General features: G+C 44.8%; 1 protein-coding gene across 5 annotated transcripts in view; it reads left to right on the forward strand.

Annotated features, from left to right (window-relative positions):
- PIGO (phosphatidylinositol glycan anchor biosynthesis class O) overlaps positions 1 to 25,397 on the forward strand; it is a 131,463-nt gene that overhangs the window by 82,481 nt on the left and 23,585 nt on the right. For 4 of the 5 annotated variants that reach the window (XM_078674671.1, XM_078674675.1, XM_078674674.1 and 1 more), the window contains 4 exons: positions 583 to 2,185; positions 2,772 to 2,975; positions 12,697 to 12,905; positions 16,387 to 16,457. In XM_078674671.1, the coding sequence (XP_078530797.1) occupies positions 583 to 2,185; positions 2,772 to 2,975; positions 12,697 to 12,905; positions 16,387 to 16,457 (2,087 nt within the window). Of the gene's footprint in view, positions 1 to 582; positions 2,186 to 2,771; positions 2,976 to 12,692; positions 12,906 to 16,386; positions 16,458 to 25,397 lie in introns of those variants that run through there. The other variant, XM_078674676.1, reaches the window with a different exon arrangement.

A 25,397-nucleotide genomic window follows, 5' to 3' on the forward strand; every position in this document is an offset into this window, starting at 1 on the left:
GGGCTAATGCTCATGTTTCCTACAAACACTACCCTCTGGAATATCTTACAGAAAACAAATAGTATTCTACCAGGCTGTTTTGTACAACTTGAATGCTGATTTTACATAAGCTATGTCCCTCCACTCCCCCACTCCCATACAATTGTAAACTATACTACATACAACCTTGTCAGAAAATACGTGTAAGAACAGGAGGTGGCGTTGGTTCTATTGGATGTGCTAGTTAATCAGCTGCACATTTGCTTGCCATATCTTACTTCAAACGCAAAACCACCCGTCCCCCATTGAGCTTAGTGGTTGAATGGATTTAGTTTTTAAACTAAATATATGACCGCATGGATATCACACTCCTGGAATAGTTCACCTGCTGTTCGACAGCCTCCTAAATAAATATATTGTGTGGTACTACCCTAATTAGGGAAGGTAAGAGTTACTGCAGTGAGTAATGTCTACTTAGTATACGCAGGCAGTAAACTGTTCTGGATTTCATGCCTCTTGTGTTTTTTTTATGTTTGTATCTGTTTTTCTTTGCTCTCAGCAATAAGTAACTGAAGTGAACGGCGTGTTCATCTCGTTTTACAGGTAGATCGTTTCTTGGACTCGTATTCCCAAGCAGCAGAGGATCTATCTTCTGAGAAGTTGAAGCACTTGAGTGAGATGTTTGCTGCTGCCAAGAAACAATATCTGCACCTGTTTTCTGTGGCAAATGAGAAGCTAAACAACTCCACAGAGTATGAGGCCAATCTGCAGCTGCTAATCCAGAGCTTTCAGAATTACCTGCTGGAGGCCAGGGGTGTGTGCATGGAGTCCTGGGCACGTTTCCAACCCTCCCACATGGTTGCTGGAAGCGCTCTTCTAGCAGCCTCTTGTTTTCTTTGTTACTTGGTGTCCGAGATGCTCACACGGATGGAATACAGCTACAGACGACTGGTTTTCTATCCGCTGCTTTGGGGACTGGCTACTACCCTGCTGCTGATCTCCGGACAATGGGCATCTCCAGGTGATCTGGACCTTCTTCCAGTGTGTTCCTGGGTAGCGGTGGTTTCACAGTTCACATTCCTGTACTACTTTTGGAATTTGAGGTCCCAGAAGGTGCCCTCTGCTGGTGTGAGACCCCCACCACCTGACCGTTGCATCAAGCAGAGGTTGTGGTGTTTCCTGAGGTGGGCTGGTCCTCTGAGCATGCTCTTTCTTCGATGTGGTGCCATGTTTTCAGACAGTTTTGTGGTGGCAGAGGAATGGGTAGTGCCATTCTTTTTGCGGTCCCTCGTAATCGTTGTTGTAGCTAAGCTTCACTGGGATGGGAGCCTGATGGTTCCACCCTTAATGCCTAACAGCTTCCCACCGGATACAAGCAAGCAGGCCTCAGTAGTTGGGTACCGGAAAGAAAGCATGCCCTTATTAGGCCTTGTTGCCTCTTTCCTGGCTTGTGTCTATCTCTCACACCTCTTCCATAATTGCCGTGATGAGGTCCAACACTGTGAGCCATCTCCTTTTTTGACTCCACTGTCCGGTGTGCAGAATTCCCAGATGAAAAATCTGTCCTATGGATTATGTGTGGGGTGCCTGGTCATCATTGTATACTTGGTGAAACGATGGCTGCGGCACTACGGGAACCTGAACAGCGCTAACCCTCTGGTTTTCTTTGTGCGTTTGGGCTTCCCTCTGCTAGTAATCTGGATCTCCTGTTACTGGGCTATTAACTCTGGCACAGAGGACAGTCTGGCCAAGCTACAGGAGATTATCCAAATTGCCCTTGTGGTGTGCCCTCGCGCTGTCTTCATTTTGATCACCCTGGGCCTTCTCATCGTCGTCTGGAACCCTTTGATGGTCTACATGAAGGACAGCAGAGCCTCAGAGGGTAAAATTGTAACCGGCTACCAAGGGTCGCCTAGTTCTGAAGCTGAACTCCTGCATGTCATTCCCCAGATATACAAGCGAATGCAGGAAACTTTAAACAGCCAACTGGATGAGCGAGGGGACAAGGCAACAGTGGTGGCCTACGGGCTGGGGAGTGTCTTCTCAGCCATCCTGGTTGTGGTGCTGACTCTTCTAGGGTTCTTCTTTCTCATCCTGCACAGTGAAAGAATGTGCTTCTCATTCCTCCTCCTGCTTCTGGAAGCCTTCACCCTTCTTCAGATTCACAGCTATACCGTGAACCTTTCTACATCGACTGAGGGATCCGGTGAGTGCCAGAGGCTGATGCATTGATCAGTGCTAAATATGCTTTGGTGGACATAGGCCAGTCAAGGAAGGGGAACCAGTTCATTCCTTGTAACAATATTGGACTTCTGAAGATGGCTTGGTTTATTAACAATCTGAAGGCCCCATCTACGCCTATCCTTAACAATGTCTTGGCCATTATGTAGTCTCTTAATTGGGGGTGAGGGCACTGGCATAAGGAAGAAGGATCTTGTTAGCTGTATTAATTGTCACTTTGGAGAGTCGTGTGGAACAATGGGGAGCTGCAGTTGAACCTGCATATACCACTGCTTACCACTGCTTTTACTGGGCTTTCACAAGCAACAGGCTTGTTTTGGACACCTTTACTCACCTTCTTTTCAGAAACATGCACTTTGATTTCTCATCCCTTCTTTTATTTCTATCTTCCAACTATCCCCTCTAGCGCCTGGCTGCTTTTTTTCTCTTGCTCATTTGCTATTTCTTGGCGCAGGTACGTAGCTGTTTCACCTGCTCTGCTCGGGCTTGCAATGCTTTAACTCATTTTTCAAAGATGACGATTGTCTCTCTATTTTGTTTCTTTGCTACAGAGCTCTTCTCAGTTCCATGGTATGCAGTCACCGCCTGGATATTTGCAGCCACACAGTTCTTTTACTCCTCTGGCCACCAGCCCATCTTCCCAGCGATTCACTGGAATGCCGCCTTTGTGGGTTTTTACGAGGGCCACAGCAGCAACCTAATCCCTGCGCTTCTGGTCGGGGCCAATACATTCTCCTCACACATCCTCTTTGCAGGTAAGTTAGAGAATTATTTTGCATACAACATTGAAGATTGTCAGGTGCTCATCAGATCCTTTTGAGATATTAAATATAATAACTCTGTAGAATGTATTTTTTCTTTTATGCTTAAAATGTGCATGTTAAGGACTGAGTAGATTATTTTGGTATAATGCGAGTAAGAGAACAGGATTAGCGCTGCTTTTATAATTGGGTGAAAATATATTAGGAATGTCATCACTTTCATGACGAGCAGGAGGTCAGGGAGAGATCTTATTTTAATAGACCGTTCTGAAAATGACAATCCGCAAAACTGGAGACTGGATCGGTCAGTAGAGAGCGTGAATAGGATAAGGCTAGTTTAAAAAGCAAGATTTCAAAGCTCAATGAAACAGAAGACCGACATTGAAACTGGCGAGATGTACCTGCAAGTAATGTAGGCATTTCTGCTATCCAAGCATGACAAGTAAGGGTCTTTGCAGTGATTTTTATATCAGAGGGGTTTAAGAAGGGTTTGATGTTTCTCAGCAAAGAGAATTGGTAGAATCCTGACTTTGAGATTTTATCAGTGTGTGGTTTGAATCACAGTTTTCAGGTGGGAATAAAATCTATACTTCGTGTAAACTCAAGTGTTGGTGTAGTATTCAGTACACAAAGTGCATGTAGCCATACTTGAACAGGGGGAAGTTTGTTTCAGAAGCAAATGCAATTTTGAGGGATTTAGCTTCAAAACCTTAAAAGCCATCCAGTCCTCAGAAGAACCAAGACAGACTCGTACACCATGACCATTGTCCTTAGATAACACCCCTGGCTAGTAGTGGTTTGGTATCGCGGTGTACTTGTTAATGTCGAAGTCTGAACCAGCTACAGCTTCATACAACAGCTCTACCACCACTTACAACAGCTCTACACAGTTGTTAGTATATATTTTTTCCCTGTAGAGTGCACATTCGCTGGAGCTTCTTGGCGCTAAATTGAAAGCGCATGACCATATAAGAATTTACATCAGGTAAAACGGATAGGACTTCTGAAGTTTTCTAAACAGCAGAAGGTTGCATTCAAAGCAAAGACGCACAGATGAGAAAGCCCTGTCTCCAAACTTGGCAGTTTGCAACCTTGGAACAGACAATAGAATTTGCTGGAGTATGTTTAGGTGAGTGCCATTGAATGTTTTTGGGCAGCTACGAATTATGGCCATCATATAAGATCAGAACTAGTGGAACTGGCATCACATGGAAGAAATACGTGAGAATTTCGAGCATTCGTGATGTCTGGCGCCCGTGTTCTGTTAGAATGAAAATGTTTTGCCATGTTGATTATGTATTGTTCTATGTAAGTTAGCATTCGCTGCACCTTTTTTAGGTTGAGCATTCGAAACCTCTTGTATATACTTTAGTATATACTCATATGTGTATGTACTTTGTGGGCTCTGGAGATCAGCCCTAGGACTTTCTTTTCTGCTTCCGCTTAGGGACTTTTTCTTTCTGTTCAACTGCCTATATTTAACTGTCTTGATAGAAAATCACCAGCAGAGGTCAGTCAAATACAAGAATTGCTTTCTGTTGAGAGACTTTCTTCTTTTTTTCTGGCAACTGCCTCTATTTAACGTTCTTGATAGAAAACGACCAGCAGAGGTCAGTAAAATACCAGAACCACTTTATCATTCTCTAGATTCCAGTCCATAGAACTTGTTTTCCACAAGCACCCGAGGACAGTAATATTTTTTTCAAATCTTATATTTCCAGTGACATTACCACTGAACGCCCTGATTTTATATTAAAAACAGAACTTTGGACTATACCATTTCCTGCTGAAAGGCAATATTTCTCTCCCTGTGTTCCCATACCTGGCGTGTCACACAGTCTGGTGCTTACTTTCCCTCCATGTTAAAGAACAGTAGATGTTTCTGCACCCAGGCTAATGTGCTGCATAGTTAAATACATATAAGGTCCTAAAGGCGAGACCGATTGCATTGCAAATGCTTGTTTGTTTGGCTGCCATTTTGAACCATGATCAAACTAATCTTTCCTTTCCTGAAAAAACAGCTTTTGGTAAGTCTCGTTTCTCCAAGGTTGGGCCTTGCTTTTCTTATATGAATACACTGTTCTTATTAGCACATTTATTTCCCACTGGATAGAGGCCTTCTCCCACTAGAAAATACAATAGGAGATGATTTTTTTTTTTTTTTAAGACCAACGGTCCCAAACTTTATTTATATTCACAGATAAGCCAGTAGTTAATCATACAGTGTCACAGTAACGGATTATTGTCACAAATAGTACCCAGCAAATAGCACATGTCAACATAGCAATTATACATGAGTGAAAATAAACAGTTGCTGGTGGAAGTGCATTAGTTCATAAGTGATGGTGCCAGGAAGTGACTCATGGTGCAGTGCCCGCAGTTCGCAGCACTGCAGAAAGGGACCAGCGTGTTCACAAAGAAAAGTCAACAGTCATTGCGTGAAATGGAGTTCCCCGTTCAATGCAGCAGAGGATAGAGGCAACAGCATATCCTCCGATGACCCAAGGATCGTTGGGTGCCCACTTCCTAGTCCTGGGCGCATCCAAGCAGCTTCATGTGAGATGTAGACGAGGAAGCATGGTCGGGCATAATTGATGGCACAGTATGATCGGCCTCTGTGGTAACCAAAAGAATTAACTGGGTAGTCTGATACAGGGGGGAGGGAGAAACATTTCAATAACTGTTGGACAAACATTCGTGTGTATGGTAGCGTACCTAGGATCCTAGCTGTGTGTGGTGCATCTTATGTGGGTCATGTAGGGGCGGGGACAAGTGAGGAGGCGGCGTCGCCGCCGCTGCGAGGGAGGGGGGGGGGCAAGCGGCAGGAAGGCGAACGCGGCAGGAGACGTCTCCGCTACATACGGTCTCAGTCGCCGGAGGAGGGGGGGGTGGGCACGCGGAGCGGGGGGAGGTCAGGAGGGGGGGGAGGGGGGAGGGCAAGGGGGGGGGGAGGGGGCGGCGGAGTCCGTGCCAGGTGTGGACAGCAATCAAGAGGGCCCTCTCTGTGCCGTGTCGGGACGGTACTCCACGCCGGCTTGTGTGCATGCGCGGTGATATGCAATCAGGGCAGCATCCCAGTCCTGGGCGATCGGGTATTTCCGGAGGCCTGCGGTTTCCTCCCTGTGGAGGGACACACTCTCCGCACAGGCCCAGGCGGCAAAAGAGCGACGCCAGTCCGCAGGGCGCGGTGGGTCGGCATTTTTCCAACGTCGTGTGATAAGACGCTTGGCCGTGATGAGACCTAAATCCCAAAAGCGTGCCCGTAGCTTGGTCTGCTTGGTCCTCTTGTATAGTCCCAATAGGCACACTTCCCACGTCTTGGGGAGAGTTTCGCCAGTGGCCGCCGTCAACATGTCCGCGACCACAGACCAGTACGAGGCAAGATGTGTGCAGCTCCAGAGTGCATGCAGGAAGTCTGAGTCCTGGAGGCCGCATCTGGGACACGCCGATGAAGTGAGTCCAAAGTAGCGATTCAGTTTGTCCGGAGACAGATATGCACGGTGGATTATGTAATATTGGATAATCTTGAATCGTGCGTTGCGGGGGACGACCCTGGCGCCTGCTAAAATAGCGTTCCATTGGTTGTCCGTCCAGTCTGTGCCACGGACGGTCACCCACTTCTCCCTCAATCTCTGAGAGGAAAATTGCGTGTGGCTGTGTAAGGCTTGTGCGAGCCAATGCACAAGGTGGGATCCATCTCCCATCACATGTAGGTATTGGATGAGTAGGTGAGTGGACGGCTCGTGACTGAGGTCACCCCATGCCTTTGTGAACTCACGGAGGAGTCTGGCATGTGTCAGAAATTGACCCACCGGCAGTTCAGTGTCCGCGGCCAAGGTCTCGAAGGGCAATAGCTCCCCGTCGCTGTACAGGCCGCCCAGGTCGTCCAAGTCTGCCGCAGTCCAGCTGCGCAGCTCGGTCGAGGACAATGTGCCTGCGCCCAGGGGTGTCCCCAGCAGAGGCAGGTTCGGGGCATAGGGTACTGTATGCTTGGTGAGCCGGAGGCTCCGCACGAGGCACCGCTTAGCCACCGCTACATGGACCTGCGTGGGTGGCCGGCCCCGTGTCAGTGGGTGGAAGAGTGTGAGCATACAATAGGAGATGATAGGTCCATAGTGTTGTCTGTCAGTTGTGTCGGACCTAAGAACGTGAGTCCACCAAAACACTAATGAAATATCACTGGGTTGAAAAAAGTTCCCATCAGCCCACCCTTATGATGGAATATCGTCATGTGGGATACATCTCATAAATCCAGATCTCACCCAGCGCACCTGGTGATGGTGCAGAGATGGATTTTGATAGTATTTGTCGCAACCACAGTAATTTTCAGATAGTGCTGATGGAGTGCAGTGCTAGTGAAAAACAAAGTGAAGAAAAGTGACAGTAAAATTGACTCCAAGGACAAAAAATATGTTTAATAGGTATTATCCTAGGGTCAAAAATTAACACAACGCCTGATAGTTTAAAATAATAACGATCTGTTGGCGCAGTGCAGTGGGGTTTGAGTTGCTATGGTCGTTAAATATTCCCCCTTTTTGACCCTCTTCACTCTATTTCTCCTCCGCCTTCTCCCACTAGTCTAGCGGTGGGCATGGACGGAGTGACCTTGAATGGTAGATACTGTGTGCAGGATCGAAACATATCCTTCTGTACTTCTTTGTGTAGATGCATCTGCCTGGAAAATTCCATTGTGGGCATGCCTTCATTGGTTCTGAATCGTACATAATGTATCACCATGTTTGCTGATGTCAGTTCCTCTGCAGCAATCCTAAGAGACTGGGCAGACCTGGCTCCACTCGAGTGTATGTGAATAGACATATATTGGTTTGTATTCTCTACTGTCTGACCGACTCTTCATTTGAATGGAAGGCTGAGAGGTGGTTGCGAGTGACCCGGTGACCCTAATCGGGTCACTTCCTTCAGTTTTTTAACAGATACAGTTGCTTAAGAAGAGTTTCCAGAGAAGTCAGGTACACTGAGTTCCCATAGTTGAGATGTAATTGAATAAGGGCATTCGTGGTTGAGAGGTGAAATTTAGCGTTGTTGAAAGGAAGTGAGGAACTCTGCATGTTTAATTACCTTAAACAAGTTTTGGCTAAATAAGCCTTCCGAGTCTTTATTGATAAATCTGCATTAACATCGGGACACTCTTTGGAGTAGCCGCGCGCTCTATATATTCCAGATAACATAACATTAATATAAATGCATTGGTTTTGCAGTGAGGTTCTGTGACTGGTTTTTGCCCCATACCTGGGTGATAGCCTAGGGAGTTTATAAGATTCACAAGGAGTCGAGAGGAGTTTGATTTTGGATGGTTTAATTTGAAGATGTTTCTGCACATCTATTGTTCGGTGTCCGATAGACAATCAATCATTGCAGCCTGAGGGAAGCCAGGTAGACGCTTTTTGTTTGCTAATCCAAAAATCAACAGCTTATCATCCATATCCATATAGAATTGTGCTCCCACTTGGTGAAGCGATCTGGCCAGTAGATGCATATGAATATTAAAAAGAATTGGGCATGGGAGGGAGCCCAGTGGAATGCTGCATTTGACCATTTTGGGTTCTGAGCAGTGAAAATGCAAGGTTAGGTTTTATTGCCAGTCTTTGAGAAAAGATTAAAAAAATTAAATACTGATCCTGAGATACGTTATTTGAAAGTCTTGTATCTAATATGGTATCTTTAGAGGTTTTAAAGGTTGCCAGGAGATGTAATTAAACAAAGGATGCCTCAATCTTGTTCCAAGTGGAGTGTCACCAAGGGTGATGTGCATGTTATGTTATACAGATTAGTAGAGCACAATATCACCCAGAAGGGTATCCTGGCACTGAGCAGGTGTGATTCCAGCCACACCTCTGGGCTAGTGGGTCTACTGAAAGAGCAAGGTCTTCACCTTCTTTCGGAATTCAAGAAGTGGGGAGATGATGTGTAGAGGTAGGTCATTCCATGCTTTAGGAGAAGGCTTGCCTGGCAGAGTTTTGTTTATATGTGTAGGGATTTGTGCGAGTAGGAGTGCGGACGAGCGCAAGTGTCTGGAAGGTTTGTGAAAGCAGATGCAAATATTGAGGTGTGCTTGACCAGTGTTATGCAGTGCCTTGAAAGGTTGAGTGAAGAGTTTGAATTCTCACATCACAGCGAGACTCCACCTGGTAATCAACAGAGCTATAACTGACAACACCAACAACCTCAATATCATTATCGACCGCAAACTCGGCATGACCATCGAAGTCAATGTGGTCACTGCCTCATGCTTCCCTACCCTGAAGAAGCTGAGGAAGATTTTCAAAGGGCCCCCAATCGGCAACCAGAAAACAATCACAAATGACTTGGTCACAAGCAAGCCGGACTATAGGTACACCCTCTATAACGGATCAATAAAAACTCAACAGAAGGCTGCAGACCATCCAGAACTTGGAGCCAGCATTACTTTCAACGTTCCACACCGTGCTCACATCACACCACACCTGAAAGAGCTCCACTGGCTTCCCAATCACAAACGAGCACAATTGACGAGTCCTGGGCACACACTACATATACAAGTGGTTAATTACTATACAGTAGTTATCAATTACACATTAGAATAGAAAAGAAAATTGTTCTGTTGCATGTCAATAATGAAATCATCCGATTCTTTAGCGTCAGCACAGATCTTTTATTTGTAGATCCTGTTTGCAGTTCACGTAGCCAACACGTGTTTCATCGGTTTAGCGACTTCGTCAGGGCTGTTAGTCATAGCCAAGTATCCGAAGACAGCATGCTCGATTGGGGGTCAGTAAGTCCTGTGTGGAGTATTCCTGCCGTAGCAGTCAGAGCATTACGGACAATCAGATTGTAGCAATCACTTCTTCTTAGTTGTAAACATCGTACTATTTTTAGGTTAAAGGAGATCAATCCGAGGGTTGTGAAATAAAGCCCCTGTAGCAGAAGATTCAGAAAATTGTAGGTGTACACGAGCCTGGTATATATGATGAGAGTGTGATTTCCAGTTATCAGGAGTAATGGAGCATGCGAATCCGAGTGAGGTCCCAGAAAATTGTAGGTGTACACATGCCTGGTATGTATGATGAGAGTGTGGTTCCCAGTTATCAGGAGTAATGGAGCACGACAATCCGAGTACGGTCCCTCCAGGTGTAGCCTCGCGGTATAAACCTCGTCGATCGGCGTTCTCACTTTTTTGTGCACTTGTCAAAGATCTTGTTGGTGTTTAGCTTTACACAATTGGTCTCCATCCTGTAGGCAATTTCCATCATGTAGGCATTGAACTTGATCCGGTTACTGGGAATTATGTCCACGAGTGAGAGAACGAGTTACATGGCATAGGAGAGGACGTTGACATTGAGAGAGCAGATGTCGCTGGCTAATGAGATCAGTTATGCATTGAAGAGGGTTGGACTCAGGGAGGATCCTTGAGGAATTCACAAATTATGTCATCGGCGTAGCTTATGTGTTAGCTTAATCTGATGTGGCATGGTGGGGAAAAAAACGACGGGGTATAATGCTACTCCAAGCAATTGGCAGTGGCAAGACTATTTTCAAGCATTCCTTCCATCACCTTTTGAGTGTTTGATGTAACTTCTTAAGTGGCCACAGATATGCCCCAGTCTGCCACTGAAACCAAGATGCACCCAACTGAAGATGCCCAAATAAGCCGAAACCGGTCCTGAGTTGCTTTTGTACCAGTTCAGGGAGGACCTGGCGTGGTAGTTAAGGCTAGACTGTTCCTGCAGGAGTAAGACCAAGGCTGATTTTTAAATAGCAGTGTGGCATGAGGGGCAAAATATTGATGAGTTGGAAAGATGCCCTGAGTGATTGCACATAGACTATTTGCCTCCCATTATCTTATGTGTGTTTTATTGACTAAATTGATGTCATCCTATTGAGCCATGGGTCAAGGTGGAATTCAAGGTATATAATCTTGTAAATTTCTCATCCGATAGGAGAATAAGTAATTAGTCTTAAATGGTATTTCTCTGAAGTGAGATTATTTTGTGTATTCCTCTATCATTTCTTCTCTTCAGAAGATATCCCATTTCCATTTAAACCATACACTTCATCTGTCTGTGTTTTTCACTAACTTCACAATTCCTGCAACCAAAACTCTTCATACTGCAGATGCTTTACAAGTTGTGAGGAATTACCTAGACGGAACTAAGGCTTTGAGTAATCACCTATGAAGAATTGAGGGAGTAGTAAGCCGCTTCAGCCCTCTATACTGGTGTGGGGACTGGTATGCCTATTTCTGACCAATCGATAGCCAGATGGATATGTTCTTGCAGAAGGTTGTGTTAGCAAACTGTAGACAACTTATTTACATACTAAAAGTGTTATTGTAATCTGTTTATTAGCACACGTTTGTGCTAACTTCTATGCACTTTCTGCATTACATCATCCTAAAACAAGATAAAACCATTGAAGTATCACAAAAAGTTTAAGTACAGTGTTAGTTGAACAATCAAGTCTTAAGCGTTTCTGAGCATCAGTGGTTTGGGTTAGTTGTGGAGCAGAAGAGGGAGCTTGGTTCCAGCATTTGGCAGTGGCACTGGAGAATGCTGTACGACTGTGTCCCTGTTCTAGCTTGGGGCACATTGAGGTTAGCTAGAATGCAAGGGGGCAAGGCTTGGTCAGGGTTGTGCCAGATAACTTTGGTGGCTATAATATTAGGGGGGTAAAAATACATAGCTTTATGTATAATTATCATTACTTTAAAACAAACATTGTTGCATATAATGCCTACTTCTATAATCTGTGTTAAAAATATATATATATGTATACTTGTTACTTTTGATTTCACTCTACTACAGGTAAGTTGGAAATCGCCACCTTTCTAGGTAATGCTCTTACTGCTGAGATATCTTGCACTGCGACATGGAGATTGATACGTATGCTTTTGGCAAGCATCATGTTATTGACTGAGATTAAAAAAAAATAATCCCTAGGTGGGACAAGCTACCCTTAGAAATCCCTTCCATTAATGTCAATTTGGCCTTATCATTAGCCCTTCCTACCATGTGAGTGAACTAATTTATGTTATAATCTAGCAGTCATCATATGATAAGGACCCCATGACGGAGGAGGTAAGGTTTCTTGTCATTGTAGATCTTTAGCATGGGAATCTTTCCAATTGACGACAAACCCCCAATTTGAGTATTAAACAGTGTTTCAAACGTTTGCTAGTATCCTATGGAAATAATGTTAGCGTTCATCAGCGCATAGGATTCTCGAAATGCCACCTAGAGTTACATGTGAGAAACATTCCCATCCATCTCCAACATGTACCATTGCGCCTTCCTGTTGATGAAGATTGTAATCTGTTTCTCAATGGCCAGCATATGCCCTTTCTTTATGAACACCTACCCCTCCTTTTCTTCTACTGGATCTCGTGTCGGTTTCTGATTCTGGTCTACACAAACCCTGGGGAAAAGTTGCAAAATGAGTGTGTTGAATAGTCATGGGAAAATGTTATTTTTAAAGAATATAATACAATATCCTGGTTATTATTACAGTCCTTGAGAACAAACTAACTTGCAACCAAAACATGTGTGCCTATCTTTCTTATTCAATTGTGGTCTTGTAGAAGGAATTGCATTTGGTTGTGGAGCATTCTTGTTCTCGCTCTGTGTTGATGGTTGTGAGCTGTATTTTTAAGTTCTGTTACATAGACCTCTGCTGTTCTCTGTCCTAATAGTAACTTTCTCCATTTGTACCCTCGAGGTAGTCGGCTGCCCTCTGCTGCTGTTCTGGCCCTTTCTGGGTGAGGCATCCAGTTCACAGAAGCAGAGGCTGAAGAAAGGGGTCCACTCTGGGAAGGTTGAGGAAGACCAGGAGGCACCCTTGATGGAGATGAGGCTGAGGGAATCACCGGAGAAGTTCTCAGCTGCCCTTCTGCAGTTGGGCATGAAGTACCTCTTTGTCCTCGGGATGCAGGTAAGGGGCATGTGATGTAACCATACATGCAGACTTTAGCCCCCGTCCTTTCTTTGTTCACATCCCTTGCATGTGAACTTGGACTCTCGAAGTTGAGGGCTTTTTTCCACCGATGTTTAGAGCTGTTCGACTAAGCGAACTCTTGGAAAATGGTTTTTGACTGAATAAATATATACAGTTTAGCTTGGGAAATAATAGAGGGGATGTAATCTGTGCTATTATGTGACTCCTAACACAACGCATTGGTATTCAGAGATCATCTTTAGGTCGTACCTTTATTAAATGAAAGTCGGAGTGGAAGAGAAGATTTGTGAATAGGTCTGTTTAGACTCCAAAGCATAATACACCAGCTGTGGGAAAACAGCTGCATAACTAGATGGGGAAGGATTATTTTCCCAGCATGCTGACCAGATTCCAGTGCAGAAATAGACCCAGTAGTCCCCTTTATTAAAAATCCTAGAACTAATCCAAAAGCAGGCCTAACTTGCACTCCTTTACAGAGCCACATTACCCTTGTTATGTCTGACTTTGGTGATCTGCGACATCCATGATAGGTCTGTTTTGAAATCCTGTCGTGGATAATGTTAGCTTACTCCTTCCTCTATCGCTTCTCATTCTTTGCATTCCAATTTTCCTTTCTCTCCCCTTCTTGGTCCCCTGCCATTTGTACATTTGTCATCATCTTGCTCTGCTGCTTTGCATTGCCCCTCACCCTGATAAGTTTCGATCCCTGTCTGCTAATGCTCTGTTATTTCTGGTTCCCTCTCATGTATACTGTAATTCACAAATGTTCTTTCATCCTGTTGCTGGTTTTGAATTTTCTTTTTTTTCACTCTTAATGTCTGCTTTTGGACCTTAACATGAATGCATAAATAGTGTCAAATTGAGGCACACCACTTTTTCTAGGCAAGATTTTTCAGATTTCTGGGGTTGCTTTTAATGAACCTCAAAGATTTTACGGTGCAAATCCGTTACTATAAATAATTGACTCCACTTGTGTAAATATATGAAAGAAGCCTCATACTTTAACTTTGGAAACAAAATAAAATTTTCACTGTCTTACAAGGCCATCCTGTGTAACTGTATTTTAGAGTTTTCCCCTGGGCTGAAGCAAATAAGAAACTGTACCACTTGGGAATTCAGATCTACTGTTTAACATGTTGTTCCTTAATTATTGGCCACAATATTAAGTTTATACCGCAAGTTTTTCAACTTGTATTTTAGGGTATTGCATTCTGGACAAAGCAACGCAGAGTGCTCTGGTAACAACAACAAACATCTGTGTACAATCCATATACACCTTGTAAATATTCCTGTCTGCAGCGATCTTTTAAATGGTAGGCAGGCTAGGTCGTCTGAACAGTTAATCTCATACATTTTTGTTGTAGCTACGCTTCACGGTTGGAAATATAAAATCTGAAAGGTAAATGCTATGCAGGGCCTGTGCCTCTTGCCTCAAATTCTTATTTGAACCCAAAGAGGTGTCCTAGAAGGACTTGAGCATCACAAGGACGAAATCAACAGTTCTGTTAGCTGTGTTGTTTTATGAAGTATTGAGGCCCCCACAACGCACACCAAGAGAAGTGAGTGTGAAGTACTAACGTTTATATTTTTTTCACATATGCGTTAGGCCACCGTTTTTAGCATTTCTAAGTACTGCACATAAGAAAGGTTGCTCTTGCCCCTGGTACTCCATGGAACCGCCTCACAAGAAAGAAAGACTGGGTTGTCTTCGCTGGGATTCGAATGTATGGACAGAAAGGCCCACACTGGTTTGGGCAGTGGATGCATACCTCAAGGCACCATCTTGCAGGCCCCTTTAGTTGAAGTGTGTACATACTGGTTTGGCAATTTGCACGGGACCCAACATACATATTGAAAGTTATAGGTGACGCGTATGATCCTATAAGCACTTGTGAGAGCAGGAATTTGGCAGTAGTGATTGGACCTACTGCAGACTGCCTCAGTAGAATATTGATGGAATTTAAAGTTACAAAAAAATATCTAGACCTCTATAGACTGCAGATTCAGAGGTACAATTTCCGGGCCCATCCCTTGATCCGTGGTATCAAACGCCACACAGATGCAATCAAGCTACACAACTATTCTGCCGCTGTCCTGTGCCCAGGGGGTCTTTCATTCTGTGGAAGTGAATGTCTTTATACTAAATGCTGTAAGCACCGTAAATGATTTTATATCAGCACACCCTTAATTACAGAATGTACATTTGGTAGTAACCACTATTAAAATGATAATGATATGGTTTAGAAAGATATTAAGGTTGTTGACTTTCAAACACTTTCTACACACATGTGTTATCCTCAAATGGTGTTACATTAGGTGCTTAATTGTTCCATAATAGTATTTCATCAACTTTATCATCCTTATAAAGTGTCATTCATAGTTCAGCCTGCACAGCAGTCATGAATAGTACCAACCATCAGATCATGATGCACTAAACATCCTGCTGCGCACCCCGCCAAAGCCCCATACCAGTGAGTCCAGATTAAAGATGATTGCAAACCTGTCCGAGTCCAGGGTGCACGCCACTGGTACATCTTTGATCCTGGCTGAAGGGCCCTGCCTTGCCCTTTAGGTTTCAAAAGGGAATTAAAAACAACACTGTTCAAGCAGGCATTCCATTTACAAATGGATTTCATAGCCCGCCTTTCTGCATACCCCTCTTCACAAAGGAGAGGGCACCACTATTCAGATTCAAGACCCTGTATGCCCACACCCTGCCATGGACTGATGCTGGCCATTCCGAAGTGACAAGCCTGCGCCCGCCTACTCATCTGGAGGTCTACTGCTGGATTCACATTCCCGTAAGCTGAGCTATAATATGGCCTCCGGTGATATATTAGCAATTAAGGGGTTAATAACAGAAAGCAACACAGACAATTAGGACTCTAAAGAGTTCAGAGTTTATAATAATTTTTGGATTGTTTTTTTCCTCCTGAAGCTTACCATACTCACCTCCATTAGTGGCTGTAGCCATGATGTTTCCCATTTGTGTGCCATACGTCAGTATATAAATGTCTACACCATTTGTATTTCATGATTTTCAGTGACTAGAGCTACCGCCAATGCCAGTGGCCCGCTGATGGATTTTGTCTTGGATGCACCCGATGTCACTTATGTGTTTTTTTTTTTTTGTTTTTTTTTAAATAAGCCGGGCCAGTCTCAAACTGACAAACAAATGCACAAGGGCAAGTTCAGCATAACTTGTTTAGAACATTAGCAATTGTATAACTGTATAAAAAGTGTGTACTTTTTGATTTTTAAGGGAAAGACAAGAGTGGAGGGAGGGTGCAGACACTACCTAAGAGAAAATGGGAAGCGATCTATACATTAAATAGTGTTGATTTGTGGGAAATGGCCCCATCCTCCAGTGAAGTAAGCACTGACAAAAGCCCGACAGTGAATGAATGTGACTTTCACACAGTTGTAGCTCAGGTTGTTTTCTTCATCTCTCTTCCAGCTTCTTGCCTGCGTCTGTGCTGCCATGATTCTGAGGAGACATCTCATGGTCTGGAAAGTTTTTGCACCAAAGTAAGTGCTATGGTTTTAAAATTTGTACGTGTGGTTCCTTAAACTACTTTGAAAACTCCTTAGTACAAGTCGTTGTGCTCTAACAAAATGATGTCTTATACTTAATTTTTTTTAAATCTACTTAAAACCGAAGCAGTGCTTGTGTACCTGCTTCATCGACTGTGCTGCAAATGATAACTTGCTTGATTGAAGTAAACTCTAGACCAGTTTGGGAATCTGGACATTAATTGAACCTTATTGACTTATATAAGAGTGTAAAATACCAGCTTAAACATACAAGATACGTTAAAGTGACCATTTAGTGTGATTTTACCCCCAACCCCCTCACCACCATCAGCACCTTGTATTTTATCCTGTTGAAATTTCACCCAGGGATACCGTTTGCATCTGATGTCACATGCTATGCTGCAACATTTTCACATTAACAACATTTAACAATATGGTAAAACAAAACGTTGATGATGTTTTTTACAGAAGCAGGAGGAGATTTAATTTTTGTTTAGCTGCCAAAGCCTGGAATACGTTGCTCAATTTGTATTGGAGCGGTACAAAAGGGGGTGGTGATGGACGGAGCATCAGAACCAATCAAACACTCACACCCAGTCAAAAGATCTGGGTTTGATCCATCACCGTTCTTTAGCCCACTCTGCCACCCCAGCTCAGACATGGCTACATGCAAATAAATCAGTCTGACCCTGTGCCTCATGGGAACAGTCCAGCCCGAACTGCCAAGCCATGCCTTCCCTGGACCAGAAACAAGCTTCCGAGGACCGGTTTCTGGCATTCCAGCATCGACTCTGTGCGTCACCCGGAACCCCATTGTGGACCTGCACTGGCAACATTTTTCGGGACTACTGTGTTCCCCCTTCCCCAGCAGACTTGCGGTTGCAGTCTAGCTGCATTTAGTCTAACCGGCAATAACGCCACTTCTAATACCATTAGGTATGAAAAGGCATGTCATTTGAATGTCCTGATGATGATCCTGTTATACCCTAAGGGGATCGAAACGCCGTCGACACCTCGCACTGGATGATTTGATTTGAATTCTAGTTAAATCACAACAGTGTACCTTGTGCAAATAATTGTCTGAAAAATTTGGAATATATGCAGACTGCCTGTTCTTGCCTCACTTATGTCCATATGTGTCACAATTGTCTGTTATACAGTAGTAGGACACAGGCTGTGTCCCACTTTTGATATTGTATTTAATTGATTGACGAATTCAACAATTGTGTTATTAAACCCTGTCCGGCTGGGCAGTTTATATAGACTTCAATTTTTGATCTATATTCATTCGAAATCATCATTTTGCTTGTTAGGGACCACTGTTCCTTGAAACAAGGACTGTTCCCATGAGGCACAGGGTCAGACTGATTTGCATATAGCCATGTCTGAACTGGGGTGGCAGAGTGGGCTAAAGAACGGTGATGGATCAAACCCAGATCTTTTGACTGGGTGTGAGTGTTTGATTGGTTCTGATGCTCCGTCCATCACCACGCCCTTTTGTACCAATTTGTATTGGAGGGCACACTCTTCTCAAAATCAGGACTTCTATCAGGTTAAAACATCCGTTGCCTTGGGATTTGCTTTTGGGTCATTAAATAGAAGGGGGAATCATCTTGGCCTTAAAGATCTGCGCCAATTCCACACTGCTGACACTTTGTCCATTTGTTTTCAACCCACAAGCCAGGATGTTGTGTAACTCTGAAATGGCAGGGTGCATTTTGGGCCTTCTTTGGACACTGAGCATTCAGTTAGTGAGGGTTGAAGCTGAAAAAGCTCCTATAGAGTAAAAAAAACGTTTTTTATAATATATATATTTCGTTTTGCATACGCACTATCCTTTTGGGCTTTCAGATTATGGTACTATTCTTTGAAGAGTATGGTGGTCTTTTATATGTAATCTATCAACTTGACAGGATTGTTTCATGCAGCCTGGACTGTTATGGTCTCACCTTTTTACGAACAACGTTGTACAATGCGTGGATTATCAGATACATCTACAGAGGACTTGTACCAGGTGCTGTTGCAGGATGTCCAGCATGATAGACTAAAAAGATTGCTTTCAGAGGGTGAAATCTATATTGCCATTCAAAGTTTTGCTGTGTGCATAATTTGTTTTTCTGTATAAACTCTACAAATATAGCATGTTCTCTAGTAATTATGAGCACTATATAGATATTCTTTTCTCTCAAAGAGTTAAATAATTTTAGCAACCCTCAGCCTCTAGCTGTGGGTTAAAAGCCTGATCAGACTGATTTCTGGGAGAAACTGACCATGCCCTTTTTCGATCTGGTCTTGCCAGACTATGTGCTGGTTCAGAGTCCTTTATTATTAGCTCATTCGTTTGCCTTTGTCAATGGGCTATGAACTACCTTTTGTACAGTGGAGTGTAGATAACCCAAGGCTTTAAAGTCTTAGTTGTAGCGTTTTATTCTTGTCATTTCACTTCTATTCTCGTCATTTCACTTCTATTTTGTATGCGCAGTTTGTATAAATGTGTGCTTGTATTTGTATGACCAAGATGTTGAGGTAAATGTTTGATAACATTGAATTTCAATTATTGGATTGTAACAGAGCTCCGTTATTATATCTCCAGATCAGACTAATGCTATTTAGGCAGGCAGCTTTTTCCCCCCCAAATGTTATGCTATAACAAATGACATATATCTATGTGGATTTTGATTTGTATTAGTGAATGCTTCAGTGTAGCCAACAAGACTGCACCTGATGTGATCATTGCGCGCACTGTTGGCTGAGGGAACCCTACTGTTTTTAAGAGAGGAACACCTTGCGGAAAACTGACTATGTTGAAATGGTCTTCACTGCACACATTTCCTAAATGTTATTGCCCTAATTAAAATGCAAGAGGAGAAGCTATTTGAAAGTTCTGTAGTTCTCATATTTTCGACTTTCCTTCATTTGTGTTGTTTGAGGCTTTTTTGTACGCTTGTTGGGTCTTGCGTGGAATTTTTTGAAAAATAAATAATCTGCAGAGGGAATAACATCCCTTAAAATAGTGTTTTATTCCTTTGGTAACAGTGGTTCTAGTAAATATTTGTATGTAATAGTATAGTTTTTTTTTTAATGGCTGCCCTCACATTTAGAGAACATTATAATTTAGCTCATACCACAACCTGAGCAATTTGTTGACCTTGAAAGTAACTGCCTTTTTTATCGGTCTTTCACCTGTTAAGCTTGATTTGGCTTTGGCATCTAATTTTCCTCTCATTGATCATGTCCCTAAAGAGCAAGGTCACTGGAAAGAAGGGATTTTTGCAGCTGCAGCACTTTCTGCATTATTATTGATTTGCATCATAATCCATCTACTGCTTAATCTACAGGTTTTAACAACAAATATAGTTTCAAGCTCTTACTAATCAAAAGTTACTAAAAAAGCGGCAACACCTTTTGACTTGACGTGGAAGGCCCCAGGCAAACATTGACTGGTCATCTTTCTATTGTTTATTGCTGTATTTAAGTTTTAAAGTGGTACTAAAGAGGCAAATGCTTTGCCTGGAAAGTGTTAGTATTACTTTATTATTTTGACTTTTTTACACGTGCTATCACAAATTGTGCCACATTAAGCTTCATGATTTGCTGTTTCTTGCCGTGTGATTTAGTCAGTCCTGCAGCATAATTTGATTGTCCCCTGACATGTTAAAGGTGTTTTTCCTCCCAGATAGGGTTTTGGGTTTGTGTTGATGTGTGATGCCACCCCTGAAGGTGGAGACTTTGCTTAGTACTTTGCAGATTTTAGAAGTAGTAATTGAAAAAATTGCTTTATTGCATGATTTGTTAAAAACTCTTGCAACAATATACAATAACAGAGATTAATTTCTAGGTACATAGCGTTGATAATAAAAATTAAAAGCATCGTAAAAGCCTAATCTAAGAAGACATTGAGGTCTGGTTAAAACAGTTAAGAATTAAAAAAAGAGGTCATTATGAGATAAAAAACTCTATTCCATGCTGCACAGTCCATGGCACACTGTGGGTTATGTTAAATTTAGGAGGAGAGTTTGGCATCTCATCTAGTGAGGGGGGAGAGATTATATAAGAAAACAGTATAAACAAATAGGCTTTACTCATGCCATGTATTAATAATGGGTCTAAATCGTGTCTGTTGTTCAGTGACTGGAAGCGATTGTTTCAGTAAGGCAGGTAAACAGGTTTTCTGCCTGACCATCGTGTGCACCACTCGCCTCCTCTAGCTTCTTGATGAAGCAATCCATAAATCTGACCATGGCACAGTTAAGGGTAGTATTCAAGGGTGACCGTCCTTACTCCTTGAGAAGCGGTCGCTCCCCACGCTCCCTGGCCTGGGTATCGTAGTGCTTTGCCCGCATTGCTTGAATAGAATTGGTGCCTGCTTTAGCTCACTGCTGCCAAGCATTATTTTGCCCATTCTCGCATTTTAATCTGCAAGTTTGCCCATTGCTCGCTTTTGAATCTGTGCATGTTTATACCTTGCTCGCATTTTAATCTGTTTATTATCGGAGCGCTCGCATTGCTCTATTCAATTTAATAATTACTGCCTGATTGTGCCAGTGCCAATGCCCATAGCGACACTCTACTTTGTGCCCCAATCTCGTCCTGTTTCGGTTTTGCCTTCGCTGCCATTTTTGTTGTTGTGCCTCGTAGCCAGCCTCTCCACCCCGCTCCCGCCTCCCAGCTTCTCCTCCCTCCCACTGATTGATAAGGCTCGTCCCGCAGGCAGAAGCGCTGTGACCGTCCTTACTCCTTGAGAAGCGCTCGCTCCCCACGCTCCCTGGCCTGGGTATCGTAGTGCTTTGCCCGCATTGCTTGAATAGAATTGGTGCCTGCTTTAGCTCACTGCTGCCAAGCATTATTTTGCCCATTCTCGCATTTTAATCTGCAAGTTTGCCCATTGCTCGCTTTTGAATCTGTGCATGTTTATACCTTGCTCGCATTTTAATCTGTTTATTATCGGAGCGCTCGCATTGCTCTATTCAATTTAATAATTACTGCCTGATTGTGCCGGTGCCACTGCCCATAGCGACACTCTACTTTCTGCCCCAATCTCGTCCTGTTTCGGTTTTGCCTTCGCTGCCATTTTTGTTGTTGTGCCTCGTAGCCAGCCTCTCTACCCCGCTCCCGCCTCCCAGCTGCTCCTCCCTCGCTCCGCCCCCCTCCACTATCCACTTATGTCAGTACAGCCTATGCGCAGCGGGCGCGCCCTATGCGCGCCGAAGGCGCGCCAAAGGTAAGCCCGTCTACGCCGGTCCGCGCCCGGACAGCGCCCAGCGCCAAACCCCCTGGCCCCCACAACATCCACTCCACCCGCATAACGTACGACGCCGCAACCCTCTCAGCCCTTAACCCCGGCCGACCACTGAACTGCTACCAAGCCGTCCCAGGACACACCCATGGACCCTTCACCTGCCTCTCCTGCAAGTTCGACTGCATCAAGACCCACACCAAATCCACAAACTCCAAACAGAGTTCCGACACTAACCACCTGAGATGCATCCTTTTCAACACCCGCTCGGTCCACAGACACGCCATTGAACTCTGGAACCTACTCGACACCACCTTGCCGGACGTCGCCTTTCTTACAGAAACCTGGATGAACGCCTCATCAACGCCCGACATCGCCATAGCCATCCCGGACGGCTACAAGATCATCCGAAAGGACCGCATCAACCAAACAGGAGGAGGCATCGCCATTGTTCATAAGAACACCATCCGCATCACGACCAGTTCTAACGACACACTCGCAGCTCCCGAACACCTTCACTTCCAGATTCAGATCGACCCCAAGACCACACTCGGAGGCACCCTCATCTACAGGCCACCAGGACCCCGCACACAATTCAGCGAAGACATCACTGACTTTATCAGCCCACACGCCCTCCCCTCCGAGGACTACATTCTACTGGGAGACCTCAACTTCCACCTGGAAAAGAACAACGACAGCAACACCACCACCCTTCTGGACAACCTCGCCAATCTCGGACTCAAACAACTTGTTGACACCCCACACACTATGCCGGGCACACGCTCGACCCAATCTTCACCTCCACCAAGCACATCTCCTTCAATCACACCACAGCTCTCCATTGGACAGACCACAGCTGCGTTCACTTCAACTACAAAAAGACTACCACCCACAACCAATCCCCCGCAGAAACTGGAACAAAATTACCACCGACCAACTCTTCACATCGCTTCACCAAAACCCTCCGGCAAAATTATCGGACCCAAACCTTGCAGCCACCAACCTCACACGTTGGATCACCCACAGCGCTGACGAATTAGCACCCTTGAAAAAACATCAAATCAAGCAAAGTAGCAAAAAAGCCCCCTGGTTCAACGATGACCTTAAGAAATCCAAAAAGTTCTGTCGCACCCTCGAGAAAGCCTGGAGAAAAAACCCAACCACTGACAACATGGCCACCTTCAAGAACGCCACCCGCAAACACCACCAACTGATCCGATCCACCAAGAAATCAGCATTCAAGGATCGACTCGACAACAACGCCCACAACAACAAGGAACTATTCAACATCGTCAAAGAATTTACCAACCCCACCGCCGGCACCAACGACATCACCCCCTCCCAAGACCTCTGTGACTCCCTAGCCTCATTCTTCCACAACAAAATCGCTGACATACATAATAGCTTTGAAAACCAGTCCGAAGACCAGTCCATCCCACCCACCTCCGAACTAAAACCCCCCTCCAACAACCTTTACGCCTGGAACCCAATCACCACTGAAGACACCATCCGCCTGATGAACTCCATCCACTCAGGATCGCCAACCGACCCATGTCCCCACCACATTTTCAACAAAGCAGACTCCATTATCGCACCCCATCTCCGAGACGTCATCAACTGCTCCCTCAACTCCGCTACCTTCCCGGAAAGCTCGAAACATGCCGAACTCCGCGCCCTTCTGAAGAAACCCACAGCAGACCCCACTGAACTTAAGAACTACCGCCCCATCTCGCTCCTCCCATTCCCTGCCAAAGTCATTGAGAAAGCCGTCAACAGTCCGCTCGCCGCCTTCCTCGAATCCAACAAATCCCTCGACCCTTCACAGTCCGGCTTCCGAGCCAAACACAGCACCGAGACCGCCCTCATCGCAGCAACAGACGACATTCGAACTCTACTGGATAACGGAGAAACAGCTGCCCTAATCCTACTTGACCTCTCCGCAGCCTTCGACACAGTCTGTCATAGCACCCTTATACAACGCCTCAGCAACGTCGGAATACAAGGAAAAGCATTGGACTGGATCATCTCGTTCCTCACCGGTAGAACCCAGAGAGTCCGCCTCCCCCTTTTAAATCAGAGGCCACCGAAGTCATCTGTGGCGTACCACAAGGATCATCACTCAGTCCCACCCTCTTCAACGTATACATGAGTCCCCTCACATCCATCGCGTGCCAACACAACCTCAACATCATCTCCTACGCCACCCAGCTGATCCTCTCCCTCACCAAAGACCCAAACACCGCCAAAACCAACCTACACGTAGGGATGAAAGAAGTAGCCGAGTGGATGAAGAACAGCCGTTTAAAACTGAACTCGGACAAAATGGAAGTCCTCATCTTAGGTTCATCCCCCTCCGCCTGGGACGACTCATGGTGGCCACCGGCCCTGGGAAACGCACCCATACCTACGGATCACGCACGTAACCTGGGCTTCATCCTGGACTCCTCCCTCTCGATGACCAGACAAGTCAACGCCGTCTCATCATCATGCTTCAACATCCTACGTATGCTCAAAAAAATCTTCTGTTGGATCCCCACCGAAACAAGAAAGACGGTCACCCACGCACTGGTCACAAGCCGACTGGACTACGGAAACACCCTTTACGCCGGAACCACAGCCAAACTTCAGAAAAAACTCCAACGCATCCAAAACGCCTCAGCCAGACTCATACTAGACATCCCCCGCCAAGCTCACATTTCCGGTCACCTGAAAGACCTCCACTGGCTCCCCGTCAACAGGAGAATAACGTTCCGTCTCCTCACCCACGCACACAAAGCCCTCTACGACCTAGGACCCGAATGCCTCAACACGCGCCTGTCCTTTTACACCCCACCCGCCAACTACGATCGTCCAATCAAGCCCTCGCCGCAATTCCACGCATCCATAGATCCACCATGGGGGGGAAGATCCTTCTCCTACTTAGCTGCCAAAACCTGGAATTCTCTCCCCACCCACCTCCGCCTTACATAGAACCACCTCTCCTTCAGAAAACAACTAAAAACTTGGATATTCGACAAGTAAAGTACCCCCGTCCCTCAAGCGCCTTGAGACCCTCTGGGTGAGTAGTGCGCTATACAAATGTTAAACTTGAACTTGAAGGGGTCAAAGCAAGCCAGAACCGCTCCTATGCAAGATCTTATGTCCTTTGCAATCCAACCCCTTCATAACAAGGCCCTTCTATCTTCTAGGAGATTAGGACACAAGCATATCACGTGAATTATGTCCTCCCTGTGTAGGCCACAGAGCGGACATGTTTCCTGGGCAGGAACTCTAGTCCATTTTGGGAGGTGACAGGACCGCGGAATCACCCCCATTCTCACCCTTGAAAACTGAAGTTTAGTATGTTCGTTGAAAGTGATCGTTGGGTAGCTCTGGGCTTTCAGCTGTCGATAGGTGCGTAGAGTCATCCAACTGTGGTTCCGTACGGAGAAGTTGGCCCTGTCTTCTAATGAGGAAAGAAGATTTGCACTGATTTATGCTAACCACTTGAATTCATGTTGGCTAACTTGTAGATCCCAAAGGTTGTTCAAGCCAAGAGAACGGAGGCCTCGGGACAGGTAATAGTACCACGCCGACCTGTGACTTATGTTCAAGTGAATCTATATGTTGTGGGCCAGGCTGTCTTCCTTAGACACCTTAAGCTTATGGCAGCTTATTAGGAAGGCCGCCATACGGGCCAGTGCCTATCTGCAGATGCT

The sequence above is a fragment of the Lissotriton helveticus genome, chromosome 2_1 (genome assembly GCF_964261635.1).
Source record: "Lissotriton helveticus chromosome 2_1, aLisHel1.1, whole genome shotgun sequence".
Lineage (NCBI taxonomy): Eukaryota > Metazoa > Chordata > Amphibia > Caudata > Salamandridae > Lissotriton > Lissotriton helveticus.